This window comes from Asterias amurensis, chromosome 6 (genome assembly GCF_032118995.1).
Source record: "Asterias amurensis chromosome 6, ASM3211899v1".
NCBI lineage: Eukaryota > Metazoa > Echinodermata > Asteroidea > Forcipulatida > Asteriidae > Asterias > Asterias amurensis.
In genome coordinates, this window is record NC_092653.1 from 18,520,513 (window position 1) to 18,548,452 (window position 27,940).

At 39.6% G+C, this 27,940-nt stretch overlaps 2 protein-coding genes across 2 annotated transcripts; both read right to left on the bottom strand.

The window, feature by feature from the left end:
• Positions 1-215: 215 nt before the first annotated feature.
• LOC139938700 (uncharacterized) lies at positions 216-27,940 on the bottom strand. The gene is made up of 9 exons (XM_071934317.1): positions 27,928-27,940; positions 26,584-26,832; positions 25,062-25,151; positions 23,666-23,767; positions 9,089-9,190; positions 3,403-3,498; positions 2,062-2,195; positions 994-1,261; positions 216-472 (listed from the first exon to the last, which is right to left on the bottom strand). Exons 1-9 carry the CDS (start codon positions 27,938-27,940, stop codon positions 216-218), a joined length of 1,311 nt encoding a protein of 436 aa, XP_071790418.1.
• LOC139938101 (plasminogen-like) lies at positions 12,222-20,037 on the bottom strand. Its single transcript, XM_071933481.1, has 7 exons — positions 20,031-20,037; positions 19,574-19,654; positions 18,686-18,821; positions 18,009-18,166; positions 16,606-16,828; positions 15,884-15,968; positions 12,222-12,365 (listed from the first exon to the last, which is right to left on the bottom strand). The coding sequence occupies exons 1-7, from the start codon at positions 20,035-20,037 to the stop codon at positions 12,222-12,224; spliced, it is 834 nt and encodes a 277-aa protein (XP_071789582.1).

Genomic DNA, 27,940 nt, shown 5'->3' on the forward strand with positions numbered 1-27,940 from the left:
ATCTGTTACCTAAGGGATTCGTTTTCGATCATGCAAACAATTACAATACATTGATAGAAGTCTAAGAATACTTCACAGTGCTGTTTTGATTCCGATGCGACTGTTGGCTTTTGTTGGAACTGAGCATTCTATATTTCCGATGGGTTGGCTCTAACAGAAAAGCGCAAGGAATATCAAGTATAAAATCAGGATTCTATGGCAATTTGGGGTTTGCTTTAGGGTGTGAATGTTTGAGTTCCTCCTGACATGCGTTTGATTTTAAGCCAGGTTCTGTCAATCTGATTTGGGAAACAGGGTATGTTTAAAATGCCATCATCTGTAAACTCAGCATTAAGATTAATCTCTCCATCATCACAACCATCAAACCACCAGCCTCCCTTCGACTCCTCGGCGCAGTTCCTCTCACTGTCGCCATCGTTGTCTCTGTCGTATGTTGAGAATGGCTTGCCATTTGCAGAAAAAAATACACCACCTGAGTAACAAAAATGCAACAACATTGGTTTGCAGATTTTACTGACAATAATACAGGTTTTGCTGATGAAAAAAAAGTGTAGAACTACGGAAAAATTAATATTGAAAGTTTGAAGGGTTGCTTTTGTAATCAAGAGGTTGTATTATGGCGGGATCTCAATCAACAAGCGTCCGTGAAACAAGTGTACAAATTCGTCAAATTAAGAACAAGTCTATACAGGCAAAGTGATTGAATGAGAAAGATCCTGCTAAGCCATTTGCAGACAAAATCACACAACCTAAATGAATGGAACAACATTGGTTTGGCAGGTTTTAGTTGAATTGATGGTTGGGAAAATTTTTTGAAAAGTTTTGTTCATATTTAAAAGTAATGTTTAAACAAAAATGATTATGAAAATGGTGGTGGGTTCTGCCTATAATTCATGTTTATAAGGAGCATTGTGTCGGGATCTCGATAGGGTAGCGTCCACAGAATAAACATAAATACGAGTCTGGTGATTGAATTAGGAAGATTATGCTTACCGTTTCCGCAGTCCACTGAACCGTCAACATGAAGGGTGTAGTTTTCACCCGAGAGGCGAAAATTACCAATTATATCACTCCACTGAGTCGTTGACGAAGCCCGAACCGTGACTTGAATCTCCCACTTAGTATCTTGATCATCAGTTAACTGGCGGACCTTCTCATTTCCCAGCCAAAAGCTCACATTGTCTAAGTTACCAAAACCATCCTTGTACTCATCCCATCCGCGGGTGAACCTCAAGTCACCACTTACACGCCTCTGGATAATCTTCGAAATCAAGAATACAGAAGCAACATCAAACTTAATTAACAAATTTTACCAAGGTATTATTGTGGTGGTGAAACACCAGTTGAAAAAAAAAAAAAAAATGTGTAACCGTATTAAAGGTCCACAATGTGTTAATTTGTTAACGTTGTATGCAAACGGGTACTTTAAAAGGACAATATACACCAAAAGTCTCACAGCTTGTAAATTTTGTCTTGATCAAATTCATCGATTGTTTTTTAATTTGTGGAAAATTAAATAATGGGAGGCTCTGTGAAGATAGTATTCAAGAATTGATAGTCGTCTTAATTTGATGGGGATTTAAATAATAAATAAATAATATCGAAGTCTTATATAGCGCACGTATCTACCAAACAAGGTACTCAAGGCAATGAGTATATATACAAACTTTCAGGGAGATAGGTTATTGCAGTGATGGATTCTGAGACCCAATTATGTAGCACTAAAGGGTTTACAAGGTGCTACGGCGCATACAGCAGCCACAGCCAGGAACACCGGGGCGAACCCCTTCTCTGATTTGATGTTGGCTGACTCAAATGTTATCAGGTATTGACATTTGGCCCGCCCACATGTTGACATGTTGACGTAAAGATAATCACAGTAATGAATTTAACACAATTTTTTTTTTACAATTTATTTGACGTTTTAATGTGAGTTGAATTAAAATTCTTTTAAGAGGCCACATTCTTTGAAATATTGAACATGACAACTCTCAGCAACTGGAATATAAATGTGCTCCTAAATATCTGTTTGTAAACATTGTTCATAGAAGATGAACTTACAATTGATCCTGGCCAGTTGGTCATGTCGCAGCGTACCTGGAGGCCTAGTGGATACTTGGATGTGTAAATAGTGTAGACACGGTTCCCCCTTTCACCAGCGTTATAGTAGTCTTGGCAGTCGTAGTGTCTGGTCTCTAGAATTAAATTAAAACATTAAGAGAAAGAACATTAAACATCCTGAGCAACATCCGTGGATTAACACATCCATAAAGGCTGTATCACACTGTAGCGATTACGAAAACGACAACTATAACGACGCTAAAGGCCCGCCGTCGATTTCACAAAACTCTTCCTATCTTAGGATTAATATTAAGACATAGGACGAGTCCCAGCCCTGCACTGTAGCATGCAGACCTTAAGATTAATCCTATGTTAGGACGAGTTACTCGTCCTAACTCGATATAAGATCAATTTAGCGTTCTGTGAAATCGACGGCTGCCGTCGATTTCGCATAACTCTTCCTAACTAAGACTAATATGAGGACTTAGGACGAGTCTTAACCCTGCACTGTAGCATGCAGACCTTAAGATTAATCCTAAGTTAGGACGAGTTACTCGTCCTAACTCGAGATAAGACGAGCACAGTCCTAACTCTTTGTGAAATCGACGGCAGGTCACACAGGCCCCGATAAAGAGAGCGAAAACGAGAACGATAAAATTGCACGCCATCGATTGGTTGAAATTCTCTACGCAGAAAACACCAACGCTCATTCAACCAATCAAGGGCGTGCATTTTTATCGTTCTTTTTTTCGTTCTCGTTATCGAGGCCTGTGTGTCCGGGCCTAAAGCGGATTGGCTCTTAGATCACTTTCGGCATCATAATGAAGTTTTTGTTTTAACTCCGCAGGCTCAGAACAAATAATATGGTCGTTTTCGAAACAACAGCTTCGGCTGTCGGATATTTATAAAGCGTGTGCTGTCCTAATAGTGACTTCACACATTAGGGTAGACGAAGCCGAAGCCTGCAAACCTGAGCCGTGGTTTCGAAAGTGGCATATGTCATTCTATGTTTATCTCGGTGCAACCCCACCAGTTGGAGGGAGTGCACAAAACCATGCTCTTATTACGTCAACTTGTTCGGTAGAAATGTGTGTTATTTGAACCCTCTATTCCTTCTTTGTATCCATGAAACACCCAAACTGTAAAACTTTAAAACCCCGGTTGTTGCAGTGGGGCAGAAGTACTCTCGTCGGGTACAAACGGTTAAAATTATTTTGAAGATTTATTTGTATTTTCTTCTTGCGCAATCAGGATGAAACAGATAATATTTTAATATGCACCAATTTGGAATAAGGAACTCAATCTATTAAAATGTAAAATAATAAGAGACATCCTACTCACCTGCACAGATAATTCCCATCCACTGTTTCGGGCATGTGCACATGCAGGTTGTTGCATCGAACGTCCCGCCGTTCTTACACTCAGTCAATGCACACTCTGGAAAAAAATGTCTCATGTTAATATTTTGCATGGTGAAACATCAGTAAAGTTTATATCGGCATTGCAATGGGATTCCCCCCACAATTTCGACAATATTGTAAGTAGGCCTTGCACTGCCAAAACTGGGGTGTTCAGTTGATTCTCTTGATCTATATGCGGCAACACTGACACGGTGTTAATTTTACCAACGATAAAGTAACGGGGATAAAATAACACCGTGTTGGTGTTGTCACATATAGATACCAGGAAAGTCAATTAAGCACCCCAGTTTTTGCAGTGTGGGTGAGTCACGTTGGGGAGTTATGTGTGATAGGATTTAAGAAAGCAACCAAAACCTGTCACGTTTACAGAACAAGCAAGAACAAGCAAGAGTTGTGTTATAACGAACAAGCAAGAGGTGTGTTATAACACACCTCTTGCTTGTTCTGTATTCTGGTAGGCTGAAACACTTTCTTTTCCAGATTTCTGTTCTTATCTCACATTTAAGACCGAGCTGTGTTATAAAACACATATTGACTGGCATAATTCGGTAAATATAGTGTACGTCTATTCCCCCTAGGGCTTCTGAGTGACCAGAAGAGCGACCTATTTCCCTCGGCCTTCGGCCTCGGGAAATAGGTCGTTCTTCTGGTCACTCAAAGTCCCTCGGGGGAATAGACGTACGCTAGTTACACATTGAATCAGGGAATATCAGTAATATAAGGTTTATGTTGACGTTGATAAAATAGCACTGCCATTAAGCCATTTCGAAGACACAGTACTACACTATAGCTTTGGGTATATCTGATCATTTCCACCCAAACTAAACAGTGCAATCCCATAGGGCCACCGTTTTTCAACAAGATTCAATTCATAGTCAGGGCTAGTGTGAATGGGTCTTAGGTGTGTCACTCTGAGGAGTTATGACAACAGTACAATATCGACTCATGCTGAGAAACTAAAGATACGAGTCACGCATTCATGTAAATCTGTCATCTTAAACGATTTTTGTTTCTTACCAATTATGTAACGTTCCTTTAATGTACAAACAAAATTATCTCTCGAGCTTAATTTAATTGTGAATAAAATTAAAAAATTGTGTTAACATAAATTGCCTGGAGCCTAGGCTGCAAGAAGTTAATATAAATAAATGACAATCCCCGATAATTATTCAAAGAGATGGTTAGATTTTACACATTTCATTGTGGATTATTTCAATTGTCGTTCGGCGGGGATTCAAGTTCTTTGCTACGGTGTTTAAAGTCACCTGGAAATAGAATTTTGTTTCTTTCAAACATAAGAGTATGCTTACGAACATTAAAACATATTTTTTTAGTAATTGTTTGTCACGACTTATATGTTTAAAAATATATATAAAGTTGTTTGGGGGCTGACTCCGCCTACCCCTTTTGTGACGTCAATCGAGGCAGACTTTGCCTGCAATGCGTATAGTAAACACACGTGCAAAGTACATGTACGTCCAAGTCGTGAGTTGGTACATTTCAAAAAGTGTTTTTCTGCATTCAGCAGCAATACACCTGGTCGGCATTGTCGGAAAAAAAACAAAATAAAACTCACGACTTGGTCCGTACATGTACTTTGCAATTGTGTTTACTCTACGCTTTACAGGCAAAGTCTGCCTCGATTGACGTCACGAACAGCGCCCTCTCGGGTCGGGGTCTACTCTTAAATTTGTAAATAACATAAGAACTGATTTTTTAAAACCTTAGTTAACTGTTTATTCACATTCCGCTCATCAAAACACATATTTTAGTGACAAAAGCTTTATTTTGAAAAAATACCACTTCCAGGTGACTTTAAATTATGGCGTAGGACTACATTTTGTATTCCTTCTTATATCTAAATGGCAATACATATGGTGTAAATTTTAACAGTTCAGGGGTGGATTTCACAAAGGTAGTCCTAACTTAGGACTAGTCCTAGGCAATGCTAAGAGATATGACTAGTCCTAAGTTAGGACCAGTAACTCATCCTAACTTAGGACTAGTCCTATCTCTTAGCATTGCCTAGGACTAGTCCTAAGTTATGACTACCTTTGTGAAATCCATCCCAGATTCTGCAGTGAGGTAGAAAGTATCCTCTTAAAGCATAGATGGTGAAATTGATTGAACATTTAGATTTTCCTACTTTAGTTTGTTTCGTGGCTTTATAAACCATCAGAGACTGTGCACTGCTGCATAAATTCCTTGTTATTTTGAGTTTTGTTTACAAAAGAGATGGCAGTTTTGACACAAGGGAGATTACGAAGTTGATCCGACTCATAGCTGACAGCTACCCCTTCCAATCAAATAGTTTGAGGGTGAAAAATAAGGGATTTGCAGCTCCTTAATTAAATTTTTATGAAAATATTGACAGCAAAATCATTACAATAATTATGGCAATGTAAAACCCCACTTTCCGTGCACAATCACATGACATCGTGTGAACATTCTCTAACTGTGTACCCATTACTGGCATTGTTCAGCCACCGGTAAGGTCTCATGTTACAAATCCCGGAATACTCTTCAGTGATTTCGAGAATTGAGTCTTTATTTAACAACAAATTGCAACAGTAATCATGTCTTTTTAACGCACGTTTTATGCCATGTTTGTTTACATATAATAATACCCACAACAGGTCACGTGACGCACGGAGCGCAAAGATCGGCTAAATAAATATTCATGACGTTCCGGGCTACATTAAGGTACATGTTTGGGGCTACATTTAGGTCCGGGCTACATTTAGGTACATGTTTTGGGCTACATTTAGGTTTGGGCTACATTTAGGTACATGTTTGGGGCTACATTTAGGTCCGGGCTACATTTAGGGCTCGGGCTACATTATGGTGCCGCACAGGTGTCTGTGTTGCTTTGATTAAATATTGCAGGCCTTCAAAGTGAGCCTGTAATTTAGAGAGGCCTTTTTTGGTCTATGAGTGTGCAATAAAAACTGAAGAGCATTACAAAAAGGTAAACATCGTTACACTATCCAACTAGCTGGTTGGTTACCACATACTGCAATCATTACGGTCATTATGCTGTTAAATTTGTCTTGTGGCACAGAAAGTAAGCCATTCTCACTGCAAAGTATGTTAAAACAACTCATTTTGTTTAATTTGATTTCATGTTGAGTTACTATAATATTGCAGAAACAAATGTATGTGCCAGGTATAACAAAAAATGGCCCTCTTATTTGTTTTGGCTTAATTAACTTTAGTTTCTTCCTTTAACTACTTATTTTGTTGATCGAGCGCCCTCAACGTCAGGTTTCGGATGATTCCATATAGTTCCTATGAAGACAGCCGTCTATAACCGATACTTTGATTGTCTCCATTCTTTCACCTAAATGTCCCCTTTTTTATATATTTCTATTTCTAAAGTTGGTTTAAAAGCAGTGGACACTTTTGGTAATTACTCAAAATAATTATTAGCATAAAACCTTTTTTGGTAACGAGTAATGGGGAGAGGTTGATGGTATAAAACATTGTGAGAAACAGCTCCCTCTTAAAGGCAGCGGACACTATTGGTAATTGTCGAAGACTAGCCTTCACAGTTGGTGTATCTCAACATATGCATAAAATATGGAGATTTTAGTTCAATCGGTCATCGAACATGCGAGATAATAATGAAAGAAAAAAACACCCCTGTCACAAGAAATTGTGTGTGTTTAGATGGTTGATTTCGAGACCTCAAGTTCTAAATCTGAGGTCTCGAAATCAAATTCGTAGAAAATTACTTATTTCTCGAAAAATGTGGCTCTTCAGAGGGAGCCGTTTCTCACAATGTTTTATACCATCAACCTCTCCCCATTATTCGTCACCAAGTAAGGTTTTATGCTGATAATTATTATGAGTACTTACCAATAGTGTCCACTGCCTTTAAGTAATGTAGTTTTCGAGAAAGATGTAATTTTTCACGAATTTGATTTCGAGTCCTCAGATTTAGAATTTGAGGTCTCGAAATCAAGCATCTGAAAGCACACAACTTAGTGCGACAAGGGTGTTTTTTTCTTCCATTATTATTTCGCAACTTCGACGACCAATTGAGCTCAGATTTACACAGGTTTGTTATGCATATGTTGGGAACCACCAAGTGAGAAGACTGGTCTTTGACAATTACTAATAGTGTCCAATGTCTTGAAGTTTATTATCTAAGCTTGTTGATCAGTATACAGTAGACATGAATTTGAGAAACTATTGTCTTTAGAATCTGCCATTTGTGTTCTTAGTTTGGTTACCGTTTTCTAATTAATTATTGCCGATGTAAATAGTATTTCAAGATGGCGCAGCCCACAAAGCTGTGGCGAAAACCATGGCTTATGTGGAAAAGTTGTTTTCTTATCGGAAGTGTTTTTATTATTCATTTGCTCTCGTTCAGTCATTTATTTTAAGTAACTTTGATATGAGTTATTGTAAAGTGTGTTACCCCATAATTCCTATGAAGACAGTCGTCTATAACCGATACTTTGATTGTCTTCATTCTTTCAGATATTAAAATAAAAGTAGCCGAATCCTCGAACCATTCCTATTGGTCGAGAGCAACGGCTGAAACAGTTGTGCAATATCACGCGATACGCGCGACGCGCACAGCATCTCCTTATAATGAGTTGTTTAGAAAACTTGATAAACTAACTGTAACCACTTGATCTGACCCAACATGCACCTTTTTTCAGCAATCTTTTCGGGAAGCTGGCGCCAGCTACTCGGAATCTGCTGTTGAAACTTTGATACATATGAAACTCATTAAAGGGTTACACACATATATTCCGACACCCCTATGTTACGACACCCCTATATTCTTAACACTGTTCAATGCTTAACTTGTCATCTTCAAAAACATGGCATGAACCACCCCCCCCCCCCACCACCACCGAAAAAAGTTCTTGCTTCGCCGCTGAAGGGCACCACTGTTGTTGGGTCTTCGGCAATGCAATAATGAAGCCAATTAGAAAACTTAATAAACTAACTGTAACCACTTGATCTGACCCAAATGCACCTTCTCGGGAAGATTCAACAATCTTTTCGGAAAGTTGGCGCCAGCTACTCGGAATCTGCTGTTCAAACTTTGATACATATGAAACTCATTTAAGGGTTACACACCTATATTCCGACACCCCTATGTTACGACACCCCTATGTTCCGACAACTCAGCCTATATTCCGACACTCTTTTATTCCGACACTCCTATATTCCGACAACCCCTATGTTCCGACACCCCTATGTTCCAGCAATTGAACCTATGTTCCGACACCCCTATGTTCCGATACCCCTATGTTCCGACACCCCTACGTTCCACGGGCCGATTTCACGAAACTTTACGCAACTGCGTAAGTCCACTTGCGCAACATTTATGGCCAAAGGTGGCGGTTTCAGACACGCTAAATAATTAATCTTTTGCCGGGATTCTGGCAGAATAGATCCGTCCTTCACGATAATCTCATCATACGGAGGAAACTGCACGTTTCACATGCTTAAAGATTCATAGTTTCATAATTCACCTCCCACGGTATGGGTGAATCAAATATTTTTTTAATGAAGGTCATACTCACTTGCGATTTCAAGTTGTTACCTTTTAATTTGTATAATAAAATTATGAAGGTCATACTCACCTTCACAGGTCTTTCCCATCCACTTCTCCACGCAAGTACATTGGCAGGATGTTTCATTGAGAGTACCGCCATTCGCACAGCTATCAGTAGTCATTGCACACTCTAAAACGAAGCACGTAAATTGTTCAACCCTTTAGTGCCTGACGTACACATGTACACTTTAATTTTGTTCTCATGGCCTTTATACCTTTTCTGATTTTTGTTTTAATTGTCTAGTACTTGGAATGTGTGTTGGCTTTAATTATTTTTCATAATAAATTACCATGTACATGTTTGCGTACACAGGCACTTTGCGATAGATAAGGTTATCCAATGGACGCCAGACGCTTACAGCAACTTGTTTCGTATGCGTTTATGCATGCTAAATCTACTATCTCTTTATAAATAGCCAATTTGTGTGTGCGTGTGTGTGTTGGATCTCCTCCCTGGATACCGCATCAAACCTCGCCAAATTTACACGGAAGAAAGACGCTGACTTCGTCTTGACACTTATTTATTTTTGAACAAAATCCGTTGAAAATTGACAGATTTATGAGCAAAAAACCACCAAAATTGGTGGGGTTTTGCGCGCCGTTTTAACTTTTTTCGCGCGCGTACAGTTCAGTGGCTGCGTGCGCCCATAGCCTCATTTTGGGTAAGAATTATGACGGCATCATAGAGTTTATAAGAACTATAGAGCGCGCACTGGCCTATATACGCGCCCCGGCATGCGAACAGGCGGCCATTTTCTAAGTTGACAAAACAGCTATCTCACAGCGTGTGTTTGTGTGGCCATTTTGTAAGTTGAACAAACAGCATCGCGTGAGCGTTCAATAAAAAAAACCTCAAACGTGTATTTCATATTCAACGCGCGTGCAGAATGACGCGCTTGTCATCTTGCGGTCCCGTGGCGTTTGTGCACGAAGCATCACTCGTGCGCCCTCTAGTTCTTATATATAACTCAATGGACGGCATGCATAAATATTAAGAGAGGCGTATATTATGGGACGGGATCATGGAGAACGGAGGCAGGCTTTAGAGCACGTGGGACGAGGAGAGGGAAGGAAGGGGGCGGCGGGGGATCTGAGCCTTTTATTTAATAAAACAATAATAATAACATGCATTTTTATAGCGCTTAATACCAAGTTTCTAAGCGCTGAACAACAAAAAATTACAATTAAAAGTGGGATGAAATAGCAGAAACTGAACAGACTAGATGGATTTAAATAAATGTGTTTTTAGAGCGGTTTTAAATGAGTCCAGTTTATGGGACGGGATCATGGAGAAGGGAGGCAGGCTTAAGAGCACGTGGGACGGGGGGAGGGAAGGGGAAGGGGCGGGGAAACGGCACCTTTTATTTAACTGTTGCTATGGGACGGGATCATGGAGAACGGAATCAGACATTAGAGCACGTGGGGCGGGGATCGGGGAGGAAATTGGGGAACGGGGGAACGGCACCTTTTATTTAACTGGGACGGGGAGAGGAAGGGGCAGGGGGACGGGGGAACGGCACCTTTTATTTAACTGTTGCTATGGGACGGGATCATGGAGAACGGAGTCAGACATTAGAGCACGTGGGTCGGGGAGAAATAAGGGGAAGGGGGCGGGGAACGGAAACGGCAACTTACATTCAACTTTTGCTATGGGACGGGATCATGGAGAATCATTTTCTTTCATTAGAGCACGTGGGACGGGGAGAGGAAGGAGGCGGGGGAACGGCACCTTTATAGCACGTGGGACGGGGAGAGGGAGGGGCATTGGGACGGAGGAACGGCACCTTTTATTTAACTGTTATGGGACGGGATGATGGAGAACGGAGGCAGGCTTTAGAGCACGCGGGACGGGGAGGGGGAAGGGGCCGGGGGAACGGCACCTTTTATTAAACGTTTGATACGGGACGGGATCATGGAGATCGGAGGCGGGCTTTAGAGCACGTGGGATAAGGGAGAGGCAGGGGGACGGGGGAACGGCACCTATCACGCAGCTCCATTTTTTCAGGACACATTACATCCGTCCTCAAGCAAACTGAATAGAACACGCCTTACATTAAAAGTTTACACATGGGGGACATTAATTTTTATTTTAAAACTCGCGACATCTACACCTTATTTGTCCCCCCCCCCCTCCCCCCCCCCCCCCCCCACAAACACACGACTTCTTTGGTAGTAAAACATGCCTCAAAAGTTTACGCATTTTGGACATTCATTGCACATGACAAACTATTTTTAAGCTTCGGTTAACAAAATTAATTCGACTGACAAATAACACAAAACGGGAAAACAGGACCATAGAAAAATGATCAGGACGCAGGACGAACGAAAACGAAATTACGGGGCTGGGGAAATAAAACGGGAAAGGAAAACAGAAAAGGGACTAATAAATGATACGGGACAGGAACAAAAATAAACTGAACGGTAAAAAAACAAACGAACCAGAGTACAACCAAGGACATGGTAATTGGTATTGTGACGTCACTCTTTGCTTAGCAATTAAGATTGATACAAAGTTATGATCAATCTAAGTGCTTTGTGAAATTGAAAAAGCGCGGAAATCTAGCGGGACCCGCGCGTAGCGCGGGTTTCCCGCTAGTATAACTAATAATAATATTAGTAAAAATCTGTTTAGCGCGATATCCATCGAAAACAATGCTCCATGGCGCTTTAAAATATAGATAAACGGCAAAAACAACAAGGTATAAGTTTAAAATCAGCAGAAAAAAGATCAAGCGAACAATGATCAGCAATTAAAGATATAAACAATATACAATGGAACGTTATAAAATATACAATAGGAGTATGCACAATTTTAAAGTGCAAAGAGATTGTACACGTTTGACTGAGCGCCTGACAGCAACCACTCAAATCAGCTCTGTATGCGTTTGCTAATTAATTTCTTAGTATAATTGCTCATTTTGTGTTCTTATTATTATACAACTGGATTTGTTACTACTAATAAAGCTTGCGAAATCTCTGAATGTCATCCCATTTATGATGAACCACTTCGGTAGTTCTGAGGACTTTTCCAACACAGTTGATTCTCCGCGATTTGCCCAGGTGTCGGCCTTTCTCTTCAGCGTTACAAACGTACAACATCTGAAAATTTGTTGTTAAGCACCAACCAATTCAATGCAACAAGGTCAACTAACTTCACTATCTCAGCAGGCGAGAAACTTCGCCTTCCAATGATTCCCCTTTGCCTCCTCTTCGCGTTGAACGGTCTTCCTCCTTGCTTTAGTCTGGCTCTGCGCCATGTTTGCAGGGTGACTGTAGCCAGTCCAGTCACTGTATACATACTCGTTCTGGACAATAAGATCACGCTCCAGTGAATTACATAACAAATCCATGACTGTTCAGCTAAAGCGCGTTCCCGCTTAAGAAGGCGTTACGAAAGGTTTTGAAAGTAACGCGGTAGTAAAACGATAAGAATGCTTCATGAATAACACGTAAGGGCTTAATAAAGTCTAACTAAAGTCTTACTAGTGATCATTCGTTTTACACGTTTAAAGCACCGTCGCACGTCCAGATCTTGCCAATGCCCAATCACAAGCTCGATACTGAAGGCTCCACCCTACTCGGACCGTTGTCTTTGTTAAACGCTATACATATTCATGTTATTCAATAGAGCAGGAGAGCTGGAGGCATGTGTGTAAGCCCCGGGAAAATTCTCTTATTGTCTGCTCCTTGTAAAGCATGCAGGTAGCGGACATTCACTCACAAGGTGATGTTAGCATTCATTGCTAAGCAAGCAGGGTGTGTAAAAAACATGCAACAATAGCCTATACAGTATAATACCACTACTTGTGAGCTCAATCCAACATGTGCAAGTCCCTTTGGTTGGGCAGTTGGATCCTAACAATGTAGGTGTGCTCAACTTGTAAAGAGAAGGTCTGCTGTTCACATTCAAATAAGATTACGTTCGTCTGTGATGATATTCAGGACGACTGTTCACATTCAAATAAGATTACGTTCATCTGTAATAATATTCAGGACTGCTGTTCACATTCAAATAAGATTACGTTCATCTGTAATGATATTCAGGACTGCTGTTCACATTCAAATAAGATAACGTTCATCTGTAATGATATTCAGGACTGCTGTTCACATTCAAATAAGATAACGTTCATCTGTAATGATATTCAGGACTGCTGTTCACATTCAAATAAGATTACGTTCGTCTGTAATGATATTCAGGACTGCTGTTCACATTCAAATAAGATTACGTTCATCTGTAATGATATTCAGGACTGCTGTTCACATTCAAATAAGATTACGTTCATCTGTAAAGATATTCAGGACTGCTGTTCACATTCAAATAAGATAACGTTCATCTGTAATGATGTTCAGGACTGCTGTTCACATTCAAATAAGATTAGTTGGTCACTTACAAAATTATATTCCTTTTTTCTTCTCTTTTTAAACCCTACTTTGAGTGATCACTACTGGATTTTGGAGATTCAATCCAACATCTGAGTGATATGAATATGGTGTTTTTGTGTTTGCACATAATAACAGTAAGTAAGGACGCTGGAGTATCAGCTTTAACAGTTAAAAATAAATCCTTATGTTATTCGGCCACAGTGACACCCAACATGCTTCACCCAGCCCCTTCTTAACATACATTTTTTTGCAAAATAGTTTAGGAGGGTACTTAAAAATAATTACAAAATGTTCCCCTTTTCGCTTTTTCCTTTGGTTAAATTTGGCTGGGCACTAGTTGACAACAGCAATTCTTAGTAAATCTTTCCTTAATAATGAATGCTAACACTACACTGTCTTGTGAGTGATTGTCCGCTACCTGCATGCTTTACAAGGAGCAGACAATAAGAGAATTTTCCTGGGGCTTACACATGCCTCCATCAGCTCTCCTGCCTCTATTGAATAACGTATACATGAATATGTATAGCGTTTAACAAAGACAACGGTCCGAGTAGGGTGGAGCCTTCAGTATCGAGCTTGTGATTGGGCATTGGCAAGATCTGGACGTGCGACGGTGCTTTGAACGTGCAAAACGAATGATCACTATCAAGAGCCACATAAATAAGTGACCGATTTACGAAGGGCTTCGTGAATACGGCCCCTGGTCTACATATTATATACAAGACATACAGTGTGAATGGATATATAGACCTGGATAGGTTGTAGTCGTGTATTGAGTTATTATAGTACATGTAAATTATATAACAGAGAAGTATTAACTCACACTAATGATAATTACTTGAAATAATTAATTAACTAGTTAATTAAAGGGCCATTGTTTCTACATCGTGATTGCCACGTTGTTTCTATGTCTGAATTTCAGCGTTATAACGATTTGCAAATCCAACTATTACTCAACAACATTGAAATGTGATTTTAACGTTGTTTTTACATCGGCATTTCTACGTTATTTCAATTTACAAACCCAACCATTATTCAACGTTGTTTTAACATAGAAACTTTACGTTGAAAGAACGTATAAATGCCGACATTGAAACAACGTTAATATTCCCACGTTGTTTTCTACGTCGGCATTTCAACTTTAAAACGATTTGCTAATCCAACTATAATTCAACGTTACTTCATCGTCGGTGTATGACGTTGGTTTAGGGTTACAATTTTGTAGAGTGTCGCGGCCGAGTGGTTAAGAGCATCGAATTAAAGTTCTGGTGCTGATTCACCGGAGTGTGGGTTCGAATCCCGGTCGTGACACTTGTGTCTTTGAGCAAGATACTTTACTATACATGTAATTGCTTCTCTTCACCCAGGGGTATAAATGGGTACCTGCGAGGGTAGAGGTTGATATTGTAAATGAAAAGCTTCCGGAGCGCCACGGCAGCTCGGGGCTGTATACTCCCTAATGGGAGCTGAGAAAGATTAAAGGGATGTTTATTGGCCCAATGACCAGGGGACTAATGTAAAGCGCATTGATACGGTTTATTGTGAAATGCGCTATATAAGAATTTATGATTTTTTTACAGTTAAAACGAACGTACGGACGTCTTAATAGGGTTTTTGTAAAAGGCATTGGATTGGGATAAGTTACGTATCATCGTGCACCTTATGAAATGTGTTAGTATGAAAAACACATTTTTGATACTGTGACGTCATCAGGTGTCAAATTACGGTACTTAAAAGCTTTAATGAGTTTTTCTTTGCAGCACTATAGCGCAAGAAGTATACGGCCGATTTCAAAGGTTTATTTTTCAGTAATAGACACCTTAGGCATGAGCATTTGCCTTGGGTAATCGTGACCCCGATTTGACCTCTACTTACGGGTCAACCGGAAGTGTGACCATATCTCAAGAGTTACACAACCGATTAAAAAAAATTCTTCAGTTAAAGACTCCTTAGGCATTAAATTTTTTGGGGGAAAAACCGTGACCCCATTTTGACCTCTTCTTCCGGGTCAACCGGAAGTAAAACCATTTCTCAAGAACTACACAACCGATTTTCAAACCTTTTTCAGTTATAGACTCCTTAGGCAATAAAAATTAACTTTGAAAAAACCGTGACCCCAAGTTGACCTCTACCTCCGGGTCAATCGGAAGTGGGATCATATCTAAAGTACTATACAACCGATTATCAAACTCTTTTCAGTTATAGACTCCTTATGCATTAATATTGATTTGGCCGTTGTCAGCTTGGCATGTATATCACCTTGTGGGGGTTTGCCGAGTTGAGTTCCCTTGGCGGAAAGATCCTCTAGTGACAAACTAACAAACAAAATTGATTACACGATTTCGAAACTAGTTTCAATAATTTTTTTTTTTTTTTAAGTTATAAAAATAAATCCTTAAACACTACCTGCATTCTCGTCGAAATCCCTCCCTTTGCATACGTCACACGGCACCTGAACATCACAGTACTCCCACTTTACATCTGGGTCGGTTGTGTAACACCATGGACGACGCCGATAAGAAAGTCTAAATTATGCAAATTAGCAAGTTAACCAATCAGGAGTGTTATGATTCTTATGGCATGGGGTTGGTAGATTAAAAGTCTAATATGTAAACTAGCAAGTGAACCAATCAGGAGTAGTGTGTCATGACTCTTTGGTAGATCGAAAGTCTAATATGTAAATTCGCAAGTGAACCAATCAGAAGCAATGTGTTACGTTTCGTGGGCTGGGGTTAGTAAATCGGAAAGTCTAATATGTAAATTAGCAAATGAACCAATCTAGGGTGGTGTATTATGTTTCGTATGGCAGGGTGTTGCCAAGGGCAGCCTAGACAGCCGTAGCCGCCAATTACTTTTTGTGTGTGAATTAAACAACAGTAGTTACAATTTATTAAGTCGACAATACTGCAAAATAGTGTTTCAAATAACCAAAAGGACATCAATGGAGGCAACGAAGGCGATTGCCTCCATGCCCTCTGGTTATTGCCTTGGTGCACTGGAAATGCTCCAGTATAAATTTACAATTTCCTCATAGGGTGCCCTCACCAAGGAGAAAATGCGTTGGTGCCCTTTCTTTTTCAATACAGGCCCTTCAGGCAATTAGCTACTTGGGATGCAAAACAAGAAATACTTCAATCAATTTCTTGAGTGCTATATACTCACTGCATGCCACCCGTCGAATATTCGAGATTCCGGCAGTAGTTGTGATCACCAAATCGCTGGGAATCACTAGCCGGCTTGTACTTATTCTTCCGTGTGTGCGGATAGTCGATGTTCCACATTTGGCACGTGCGCCCGTTCTCGGTCACGTGGACGTGGCCCAAGTAGTCACTACCATAGCGGTCTGTGTAACACTCCGGATCCTGTCCGTCGCAGACATTCTCACCTGGGTAATTATTCGTAATTGGGATCAAGACCAGGGTTGTAAACGGCGTACATACCAACTGAGCTATTTGGACCCATCAGAGCTATATACCTTGGTAGAGCACCGGCATATTAAACCTGAGGTCGTTGGTTCAAATCCCACTTTGTCATTTTCCCGACCCCAAATACATAAAACAAATTGTGAATAAAATGCCCACTTATTTTAAAATCTAAACAATTGAAAGTACCAGGTAGTTACAAAGATAAATATAATTTTTTTTCTTCAAACATTAGAGTATATATTCCTGAACAATAACAAAATTTTTTGAGTAATTGTTTTTTAACGATTTGTAAGTTAAAAAAATTAAATAAAGTTGTGTGGGGGCTGACTCCGCCTACCCCTTTTGTGACGTCAATCGAGGAAGACTTTGCCTCGATCGAACATCGAACACACGTACAGGCAAGTACATTTAAGTCCTAGTCGTTAGTTTGTACGTTTTGAAAAAGTTTTTTTCTTGCATTTTTCCGGCAATGTCGACCAGGTGTTTTGCTGCTGGATGCAGCAAAACAACTAAAGATGGTGTCAGTTTGCCAAGTTGTCTGGTCCGACGTCTTTTCCAGCGCTGTGCAGCATACACTTCATTCGAGCCGTCGTGCTTCGAGAATCCGGAATACACTACACATTTTGACATGAACTGAAAAGTTCTTTTCTAAAACATGACGCCACCCCAATAATTTGTCCAGCTAGTGGGGAAGTCGAAGAAGGTACCTGAAAGACGTAACGAACCTAACGGAGCATTTGCCTAACGTGAAAAAAAATTCAGGTATTGTTTCAACTTTGAGGGCATGTTTTTAGCTTGCGCCAGGCGTCACTATGTTGTTTTGGCACTGCAAGCGATTGATCGCGCCTCGATTTACGTCACGAACAGCGCCCTCTCGGGTCGGGCTTTTTTTCAAATTTGTAAATAACATGGAAACTAATTTTTTAAACCTTAGTTAATTGTTTATTCATATTCCACTCATCAAAACACATATTTTAGTGACAAAAGCTTTATTTTGACAAAATACCACTTCCAGGTGACTTTCAAGTCAGAATTTTACTCGCATGACAAAAGTTGATATCAAATAAATGTTGTCAATATCCATATAGTGATTATGTTTGTAAGGCTATAAAAATCAATAATCACTGCAATAAATATTACCTAAATCTGGAATGTCTGGTTTTGACACACATTCATCTTTAAACTCTCCTACGTCACAATATTCCCACCGCTTTGCTGAGTCAGTGGTGAAGCACCAAGCGCCCTTTTCCGACCCCGGGAAGTTACGACACCAGTTAGAATCCTCGCCGAACTTCTCACTGTACGATAAAAAAAAACCGTAGTCCCTCATAATGTATTCATCTTGTAAAGGCAGTGGACACTATTTGTACTAACTAAAAATAATAATTAGCATAAAACCTTATGTAACGAGTAATGGGGAGAAGTTGACAGTATTAAACACTGTGAGAAACGGCTCTCTCTGAAGTAACGTAGTTTTCGAGAAAGAAGTAATTTCCGCGAATTTGATTCCGTGACCTCAGATTTAGAATTTGAGGTATCGAAATCAAGCATCTGAAAGCACACAACTTCGTGTGAAAAGGTGTTTTTTCTTTGATTATTATCTCGCAACTTCAACGACCAATTGAGCTCAAATTTGCATAGGTTTGTTATTTTATGCATATGTTGCGATACACCAAGTAAGAACTTGGTCTTTGACAATTACCAAAGGTGTTCAGTGTCTTTAAATCTGTGTAACTCATTGTCTACTTGTTTCTGCATCTCTCCTGCGCCAGGAGTTACTATAAATTGTCAATTTGTATAGCCTATTTTACTTGTACGTTGAGGGGAGTGAATGAGGCGATTGGGAGTTCCAACGTTGACAGGTGCGACCTGACACCGTAACGTCAACCTCTCCGCGGTAGTCAGCGGCATCGGGACGGGTAAAGCACTCAACTCCTTCTCCGATTTGTTCATCTGGAAATAACATCAAAAGAACATTTCAGCGTGTCAAGGTTTCCGTATCTTGCCACCACCTTTTCACTTTTAAACAAAAGGAATATCTTATTGAGTAATCAACGAAACTAATGCGGTCCAAAACGAGATTGTACAGCGGCACATGAGCAAAACAAGTGTCTCCTCTTCATTATTAAAAAAAAACAACAACCAAAAACATAAATCAATGTTCAGCTTTTGGAATTCGAAAAGAAAATTGTTCGTGCACATAATTCTGTGTTTTTTGTGGGTTTTTTTGTGTGCAATTTACCTCACTCACAATCATGGCCCGCAGGCCACTTTTAGGTATGGGCCACAATCAACTATTTTTTCCAGGGGGCCGTTGACACCAACTCCTGATGGGGCTGAAACAGGGTTACCCCCTTCACAGTCCATACGGATGTAGGCTTGGGTATCATCCATCAAAAGCCTGGCTGGAAGAGCTGAAGGCACCACCTCCTCAACCTTACTAAGCAATCATGGTTAAGTACCTTGCTTAAGGACAAAGGAATGTCAAGACCGGGACTCGAACCCACACTATCTCACCAGAGCTTGTATCCGGTACTCCTAGCCATGCCAGGTCATGGCACGCCTCATTTGAAAAGGTATAGCATTCGAGTACAACTTGTTGATTTTTGAAAGGAAAGTTGTTCGTGCTTATAATACTGTGAAGTAGTCTGTACTGGAACCAATCTCAGAAAGAGGAATATTCAAACTATATACTGAATATTTACCAAATTCGGAGCCTTCTGACAGTGAATTCTCATCGATGATACCACCATCGGTCAGTGTGGCCGGGGTTGTAAGCTTAATTCCTATGGTAAAAAAATGTTAACATTTTTAATCAATAAGCCTTAAATAAGCTTATGAATATTTAAAAGAATGGTCAAAAACTTATAACTTCAAAATGATATATCTGTTTGTTTCCTCAATTTGATATTCTGTGTTGACAAATATACCGATTAAAAAATGGTTTCCGTCCATTAAAACCAATCAAGGTACGTCTATAAGTAACGAATAACTTAAAATCTTGGCGTCATGGGTACAACGTAGTACTTCTGGATGTATACTCCCTAATGGGAGCTGAGAAAGATTAAAGGGATGTTTATTGGCCCAATGACTTGGGGACTAATGTAAAGCGCATTGATACGGTTTATGTGAAATAAAAGGCATTGGATTGGGATAAGTTACGTACCATCGTGCACCTTATGAAATGTGTTAGTATGAAAAACACATTTTTGATACTGTGACGTCATCAGGTGTCAAATTACGGTACTTAAAAGCTTTAATGATTTTTTCTTTGCAGCACTATAGCTCAAGAAGTGTACGGCCGATTTCAAAGTTTGTGTTAGTAATAGACTCCTAAGCCATGAGAGATTCGCCTTGGGTAATCGTGACCCCGATTTGACCTCTAATTCCGGGTCAACCGGAAGTGGGACCATATCTCAAGAGTAACACAACCGATTTGTTATAGACTCCTTAGGCATTAAATTTCCTTTGGGGAAAAACCGTGACCCCATATTGACCTCTTCTTCTTGTTCAACCGGAAGTAGGACTTTTTTTCAAGAACTACACAACCTATTTTCATTCCTTAGTCGTTAAATATTAACTTTGAAAACCGTGACCCCGGGTCAACCGGAAGTTGGACCTTATTTCAAGAACTACACAACCGGTTTGCAATTTTGTTTCAGTTATTGACTTCTTTGTCATTGGACATTGGCATTGGCTAGGCGTGACCCCATGTTGACCTTTACTTTCGGGTCGACCGGAAGTGGGACCATATCTCAAGAACTACACAATCTATTTTCAAACTTTTTTCAGTTATAGACTTCTTGGGCATTACATTTCTTTGGGGAAAAACCGTGACCCCGGTTTGACCTCTTCTTCTGGGTCATAGACTCCTTAGGCATTAGTTATTACCTTTGAAAACCGTGACCCCATCTTAACCCTTTCCTTTGGGTCAACCGGAAGTGGGACCTTATTTCAAGAACTATACACAACCGATTTTCAATTTTGTTTCAGTTATTGACTTCTTTGTCATTGGACATTCGCATTGGCTAGGCGTGACCCCATGTTGACATTTACTTCCGGGTCAACCGGAAGTGGGACCATATCTCAAGAACTACACAACCGATTTTCCAACTTTTTTCCAGTTATAGACTCCTTGGGCCTTCAAAATCGAGCTTGCGTTACCGTGACCCAATATTGACCTTTACTGAGCTGTTGATACTATACAACATTGTGAGAAACGGCTCCCTCTAAAGTAGCATAGATTTTGAAATAGAGGTAATTTCTCACCAAATAATAAAAGACTTCTGGCTAGAAGTCTTTTATTCCTATCTGAAAGCACACAAATTCGTCCAACGAGGGTGTTTTTTCCCATCATTTTCTCCCAACTCCGATGACCAGTTGAGCTCAAATTTTCACAGGTTTGTTATTTTATGCATATGTTGCGATACACCAAGTGAGAAGACTGGTCTTTGACCATTACTAATGGTGTACCTTTCCTTTAATCCATATCGTAAATTGTTTAATTAATAAGCCTTAATTAAGCTTATGAATAATTAATTAGCAAACCTAGTAAAACACCATATCTAAAATAGTACACCGCCGATCCTGAAACTTTTTTCAGCTATACACTATAGACCGTGGGCCAGAAATCCTAGCTCTCAGTTTCATTCGGAGTTTGTAGCGGCATCTTATAGTAGACCAGCCAAACTTTAAAAAGTGCTCTAGAAAAAAAAAACCACGGCATAGTTTGTTAATGGCTGGCATCCATGCTAGATGTATGGATCATGGGCTCGGGAAGACGATTAGGGTGGATGCCCAGCTTGATTTTGAATTTTAAGGTCATTTTGGGGTAAAAAGGTCAAAAAAGGTCAAAAATCAATATTTTCAAAATGTGTGTCAAATTTATTCACATTTGATAGATCTATCCATAAAATGTATTTTTAACTTTATGTTGATACTACAAACCTATGTAATTAACGTATAAACTTTGACCTTGTGCACAAATGTATAGCAAAACGAGGTGTAAAAGTGTGATTATCTTGAAAAGGGTACATTTTGAGTACACCAATTGTTTTTGCACTCCCCATCCTCATTGGTGCATATATTGGTTTCAAACAACTTTTTTTGAAAAGTAAATATACCCAGGCAGTTTTTGAGAAAAAAAATAATTCAAATACCACCTTCATGTGGGGTCTTAACGACTCATTTTAAGGTCAAAATTTCAAATAAGGCAAAAAATTAGCATTTTTTGAAATTTTCACAGAATTTGACCCCAAGTGATAGATCTATCCATAAAATGTATTTTTAAGTTAATGTTGATATGCCAAACGTATGTAATTAACGAATAAACTTTGACCTTGTACACAAACGTATAGCAAAGCAAAACGTAAAAGGGTGATTATCTTGAAAAGTGTACATTTTTAGTATACCAGCTTTTTTTGCACTCAATGGTGCATTTATATGTTTCAAACAACTCTTTTTTTAAAAGGTTAAGGTATCCAGGCAGTTTTTGAAAAAAAAATTACTCAAATACCACCTTCGTGTAAGGTCATATTGAGGTCAAAAAGTGCCAAAAATGTCAACATTTAATTTTTTAAATATTTTTTCGCCAAATTTTACCCCAGGCGGCAGATCTATCCATAAAAAATAGTTTCATCATCAAAATGACATGCCAAGTCTGTGAAATTATGAGTTAATCCTTTGTCTTGTACACAAACGTATAGGAAAATTAAATCTTAAATTATCTCAAAAAGTGCGTATCTTGAGCATAGTACAGTGTTTTTGCACTTTCTATCCCAGCAATGCATATAAATGTTTGAAAACAACTTTTTTGTGAAAGGTCAATATACCAAGGCAGTTTTTAGTTTAAACTAAATTCATATTACACCTCCCTCATTGGTAAATTGAATCAAGAAATGCGTATGCTGATTCATGCAATTAGTTTGATATAGTAGTTGTATAGTTTGACGTGCTCAAAAAATGCATGTTTGTGTCAAAGTTATTTTAACAACCTCGTTCTTGCAATAGCTCGCACCCGAGTGCGCTATGCGTTATACACGCAATTTTGATTTTGTATATGACGACGAGGATGTCGGAGAATACATGGCGTCGTCCATGAGCTCGAGATCTTGCGTTTGCCATGTTTCGGTTTGCCATGTGAAGGATCGGGTGAAATGTCATCCTTCACAGAGACCAGCTGGCAAAAGTTTGTGGACTGTTGTCAAGAGTGTACATCAGTATTTCGTCATATTATGGTCAGCTTGTCGCGGCAATTTACCGTCACGACATCATTTGCATATTATGCAAATTTTGAGGTCAGGCTTAGATGTGGTTACAAACTGCAACAATTATACAACAAATTAATTGGTAATTAAAATCTGCAAACACATGTTTTGTTTTGTTTGCGTTAAATATCAATAGATCACAATTTCATTAAGTGTAATTAGGCCTCGGAGGAAATGCTCCGTGTAATTTTAGGGAAGCGTTTAGGAAAAACATTAGTTTGATTCCAAGATTGCGATTTATTGAATCGAAACCGGATCACAACGCTGCAAATGCAGCGCCGTTAAAACCCAGGGAAGTTTAATTCCCAAAACAATTATTTTTGTTTTCCAGAAACAGAAAAAATTCTGTACGTTCTTGATTTCCGAACACAATGGCTTCATTTTTGTTTGCCTTGACTCTGACAGTAAATGAGCTGTCCTTATCAGGATATTCGTTTACAGAAGAAAGGATTTCTCTTTCACCTTAAAAAATATGGATTAATACATTATTTATATTTTGTTAGGGGATGTACAAACGAAGGACATACTCACCATCACATCTGTTGCCCGCCCAATTCTCCATGCAAGTACACATGCAGGTTGTTTTATTGAGCGCACCGCCATTCACACAGCTACCGGAAGTCAAAGCACAATCTGAAAATAGAAATCTCTCGATTGTAACTACAGACCGACTGCAGTAACCTCAAGTGTAGTGTAATCTTCGTCTAGCCATAATTGTGTATTATTTCAAGAACTAAATTAGGCTGATGCATTGCACAAGAATAACAAAAAGTTGTTGATGTGGAGGATATTATAGAAATGGTTGGACTAGTCCTACAGAGTTTTCTAAAAGTACAGAGGCCATTATGGAGGAGTACAAATATACGGCGCTCTCGCGGCTTGCACTTTCGATTTGATTTTTGCTCTATTGTGTCGATGGTCTATTTTTCATCGCGATATCTAAAAAAGACATCCCCGTGTTAAAATTACACAACTTTCGCTGCTCCGTGTTAGTTAAATCATGCGGTGAGATAGTCGAGTTGTGGCGGTGCTCTCGCGAGATCACTGCTCTCGCGCGAACTGATGGCTCCCCGATTTCTGCTCCTCATTAAGGAGTAGAAATCGAGGAGCCATCAGTCCCCGATGTGGAACTGGATAAAATTATTCTCCGGGTTAGGTATTGTAATATGAAATGAAACCCAAGGTCAGTTCTAATCCATGAGAAAACTTCTCCAAAGAGGGCGCACACTCGGCAACAACTGAAAAATGACGTGATGGTTTTGTGACCTTTGCAGACAAATCAGCAGTTAGAACTCGGTGCGAACGTAAAGCATTTTTTTTAGCTAAGTCCGTTTTTTGCGAATATTTAGCAGCAAATTAGCGGTGAAGTTATCTTGTCATGTGAACATGCCCCATAGGTGTTTCGGATTATAGAACAGTCACCAATGAAAGGCAACTTGTTTAACCGGCTGCGTGGTTATTCACAAAAACCTGTTTTCGGTCGGAGCAATGCAAGCAAATAGTGATCACACTGCATTGCTTATAGTTTTTTATGCATAGGCCCTATGGTGAGATACACCAAGTGAGAAGACTGGTTTACCAATAGTGTCCAGTGCCTTTAAGGGAAACAAATGTGATGTACAATGTATATCGGAACTAAAGCGGCGTCCAGTCACTTTGTTTGCTTCGTTAGCAAAATATTTCGAATGCAGATTTCTGCATAAAGCCCGGTTCATACTTCCTGCGAATGCGAAGCGAATTTGACGTGAATTTGACGTCACAACCCTCCTTTCGCAGTGATATTCGCAAGTGAGTTGCCCAAAGTTGCCCCGCTGCGAATAATTCGTTGCGAATTTGTGACGTCAACATTCGTATCGCATTCGCATTCGCAGGAAGTATGAACCGGGCTTAATTCACTTTGGCTTATGGTTTTGCTTGCTATACTTACCATTACAGGTTTTGCCGGTCCAGTTTTGAGCACAGGAACAATGGCAGGGATCGTCTATGAATCGTCCATGTTCACATGTAAGAGAGCAATCTGAGAGTAAAGAGTGTTTTGAATAAGATTGATTTTGCAACAAATTCTTGAAACATTTTCAAACAAGGAAGGTGGTGGAAGCATTTAAAGACTTACTTATTACATCAACAATTGCATGGGTTTCCGTGCAGTTTTTATTATGTAATTTTGAACTAGAAAAGCCCGGTTCATACTTCCTGCGAATGCGATGCGAATTTGATGTGAATTTTACGGGGCAACTCCTCTTTCGCTGCAAAATTCGCAAGAGAGTAGTCCAACTCAGTGCGAATTTTGCTGTGAATTTTTGACGTCAACATTCGATGGCATTCGCATTCGCATGAAGTATATGAACCGGGCTTTAGGCTTTAAGCTCAACTTCCATGTTTTATATCAAACAGTATCGCGTTTTGTTTGTAGTGGAAATGTTTTGTACAGTGTGCCTCTCAGTGATATCAAAACAATCGACACAGGACGGTAAAATAAAAATAGGTGATGTGGGGGACCGAGCAGGAGAAGGCATACTACACAAAATCAATTGTCCCAGCAGATGAACACTTGTTAGTAATATGGAGAAGTTGTATCATTTTAAAGATTTGTTAGTATGGAAGAATGCTCTATTGAAACATAGACGTCCTTTCACGTTCCATGTTAAAAAGGGTTTTATTGTAGCTTTTTAAACGAAACTAGCTGTATGTGCCTGGCGTCCATAATTGTTGACAACGTGCATTATTTTTTAGCCAAAAGGCATTCGTAGTATAATGTTCAAAATTATAAGAAACTTTGGAAAAGGTATGAAGGCTATGAGAAAAAAAATAAAGAAATGGGTGCAGATTACTCATTTATCAAACATTTCGCCTAATTCAGCTATATTCTTTCGTTAAGAATTGTCCAAAGTGCATGATAGCTTGAAACAAAAATTAAACTTTTTACGTGAATTTCTAAAAACACGTCCTATGAGCTTTTAGGTGTCTATAAATCGTCAATTTTAGTCAAAAAGCGACGATTTTACTACGAATGTAAATAATCTTAAAGGCAGTGGACACTATTGGTAATTACTCAAGATAATTATTATCATAAAACCTTACTTGGTAATGACTATGAGGAGAGCCTGATATAGTTGTAAACATTTTGAGAAACGGCTCCCTCTGATGAAGTAACGTATTTATCGAGAAAGAAGTCATTTTCCGCAAATTCGATTTCGAGACCTCAGATTTAGAATTTTGAGGTCTCGAAATCAAGCATCTGAAAGCACACAACTTCGTGCGACAAGGGTGTTTTATTCATTATATCATTATATCTCGCAACTTCGACAACCAATTGAGCTCAAATTTTCACAGGTTTGTTATTTTGTGCTTATGTTGAGATACACCAAGTGAGAAGACTGGTCTTTTATAATTACCAGTAGTGTCCAGTGTATTCAGGGGTGTTCAGTTTTGTTATCAATGATACTCACTCTCACAGTCGAAGTAGTTGAATATTTCAAAGTCGAGGTCAGTGAAGAGAGGGCGATCGGTGTAAAACGGATCAAAATCTCTCTCGGGTGTCTCCGTGTTCAAGCCCCCACGGTAGATGCTGGTACACTGGCATCGAAGGCGGTGATTTAACGGCAAGACCCACCTCATAATGCCGTTCTCTTTAGGGTTTGGTTCCATTCCGAAGCTGCATCTAAATGATGTGACTGGTGCAAACTCCAACCAGGACGCTTGATCGAAAGAAAATACAATTTTTAAGTAAGCAAAATAATATAAACAACAAGTAGTACGATCGACGGTCATTTTGGTGTAAGTTTGCGCCTTAACTTCTTTGAAGAATCTACAAGGCTGTAGTAATAGTAGGGTCCCTAAGTTCCCTAGGAAGGCATGGTGGCTGTTAACTGAACGAACGAGCGAGCAAGATAAGAAGAGCAAAAAAAGTGCCTTTGAATGAGTGCGTTCGTTTAGCTTCCCTGAGTCATTATAAGATTCCATACTCTTTATAGCTGGCTGCCAAAACACAAAGGTTTTGCCCGGCGGTATGTGCGCGAATCATGTTATGGCCTTCGAGTGACGTCAGAGGTCACATCGTCTATAGAATGAGTATGATATAATAAGTAGGATTTAAAACTTTGCATGGTGGAAATACGATAAAGAAAGGTTTGCGGTGACACCATGTAATAACTATCTCTAATGAGTTGGGATGGTTCTGAAAAGAACCGTTGGTTTCAACTCGACGTTTCGATCAGTATGCTCTGATCGTCTTCTGCAGAATGAGTAGGGACCTTTAGATTTGTGTGACCGCGGACTTCGTTCACGTTGTAACGTTAGCCTTTATTCAAGGCGCTCGTTGCGTCGCTACTCTCGCTGGTCTCTTTTCTTGAGTGGCATGAGTGACATATGGGTGCCGCGTGCGCCTTATAAAGGCTACGTTCACGTCGAGCACGGCTGTGTTTTTTTCCGAACGTACGTCCAAACCATACTAGGGACCTTTTGGTTCGAGTGAACGTGGACCTCGTTCACGTCGACCACGGTTGTGTTTTTTCCAAGTGATGTCATAACCATAGTTTTGGGGGTCGTGACTCTATGGGGCGCCAAAAGTAAAATCTTTATTAAACGCAATTATTTACATATAATTCATTATATAACACATAATTCATTATTCATCAATAATTTATGTTTACCTTTATTAACAAATAATAAGTTTTAAACCATACAATTATACATGACACAAACCGAAAGCATAGAGAATCACACCGGATTCACCAACTCAAGACAGTCCAACCCTTTGAACCAAACATAAACACTGGTGTTGAATAGCTTACCATTACCCTCCAT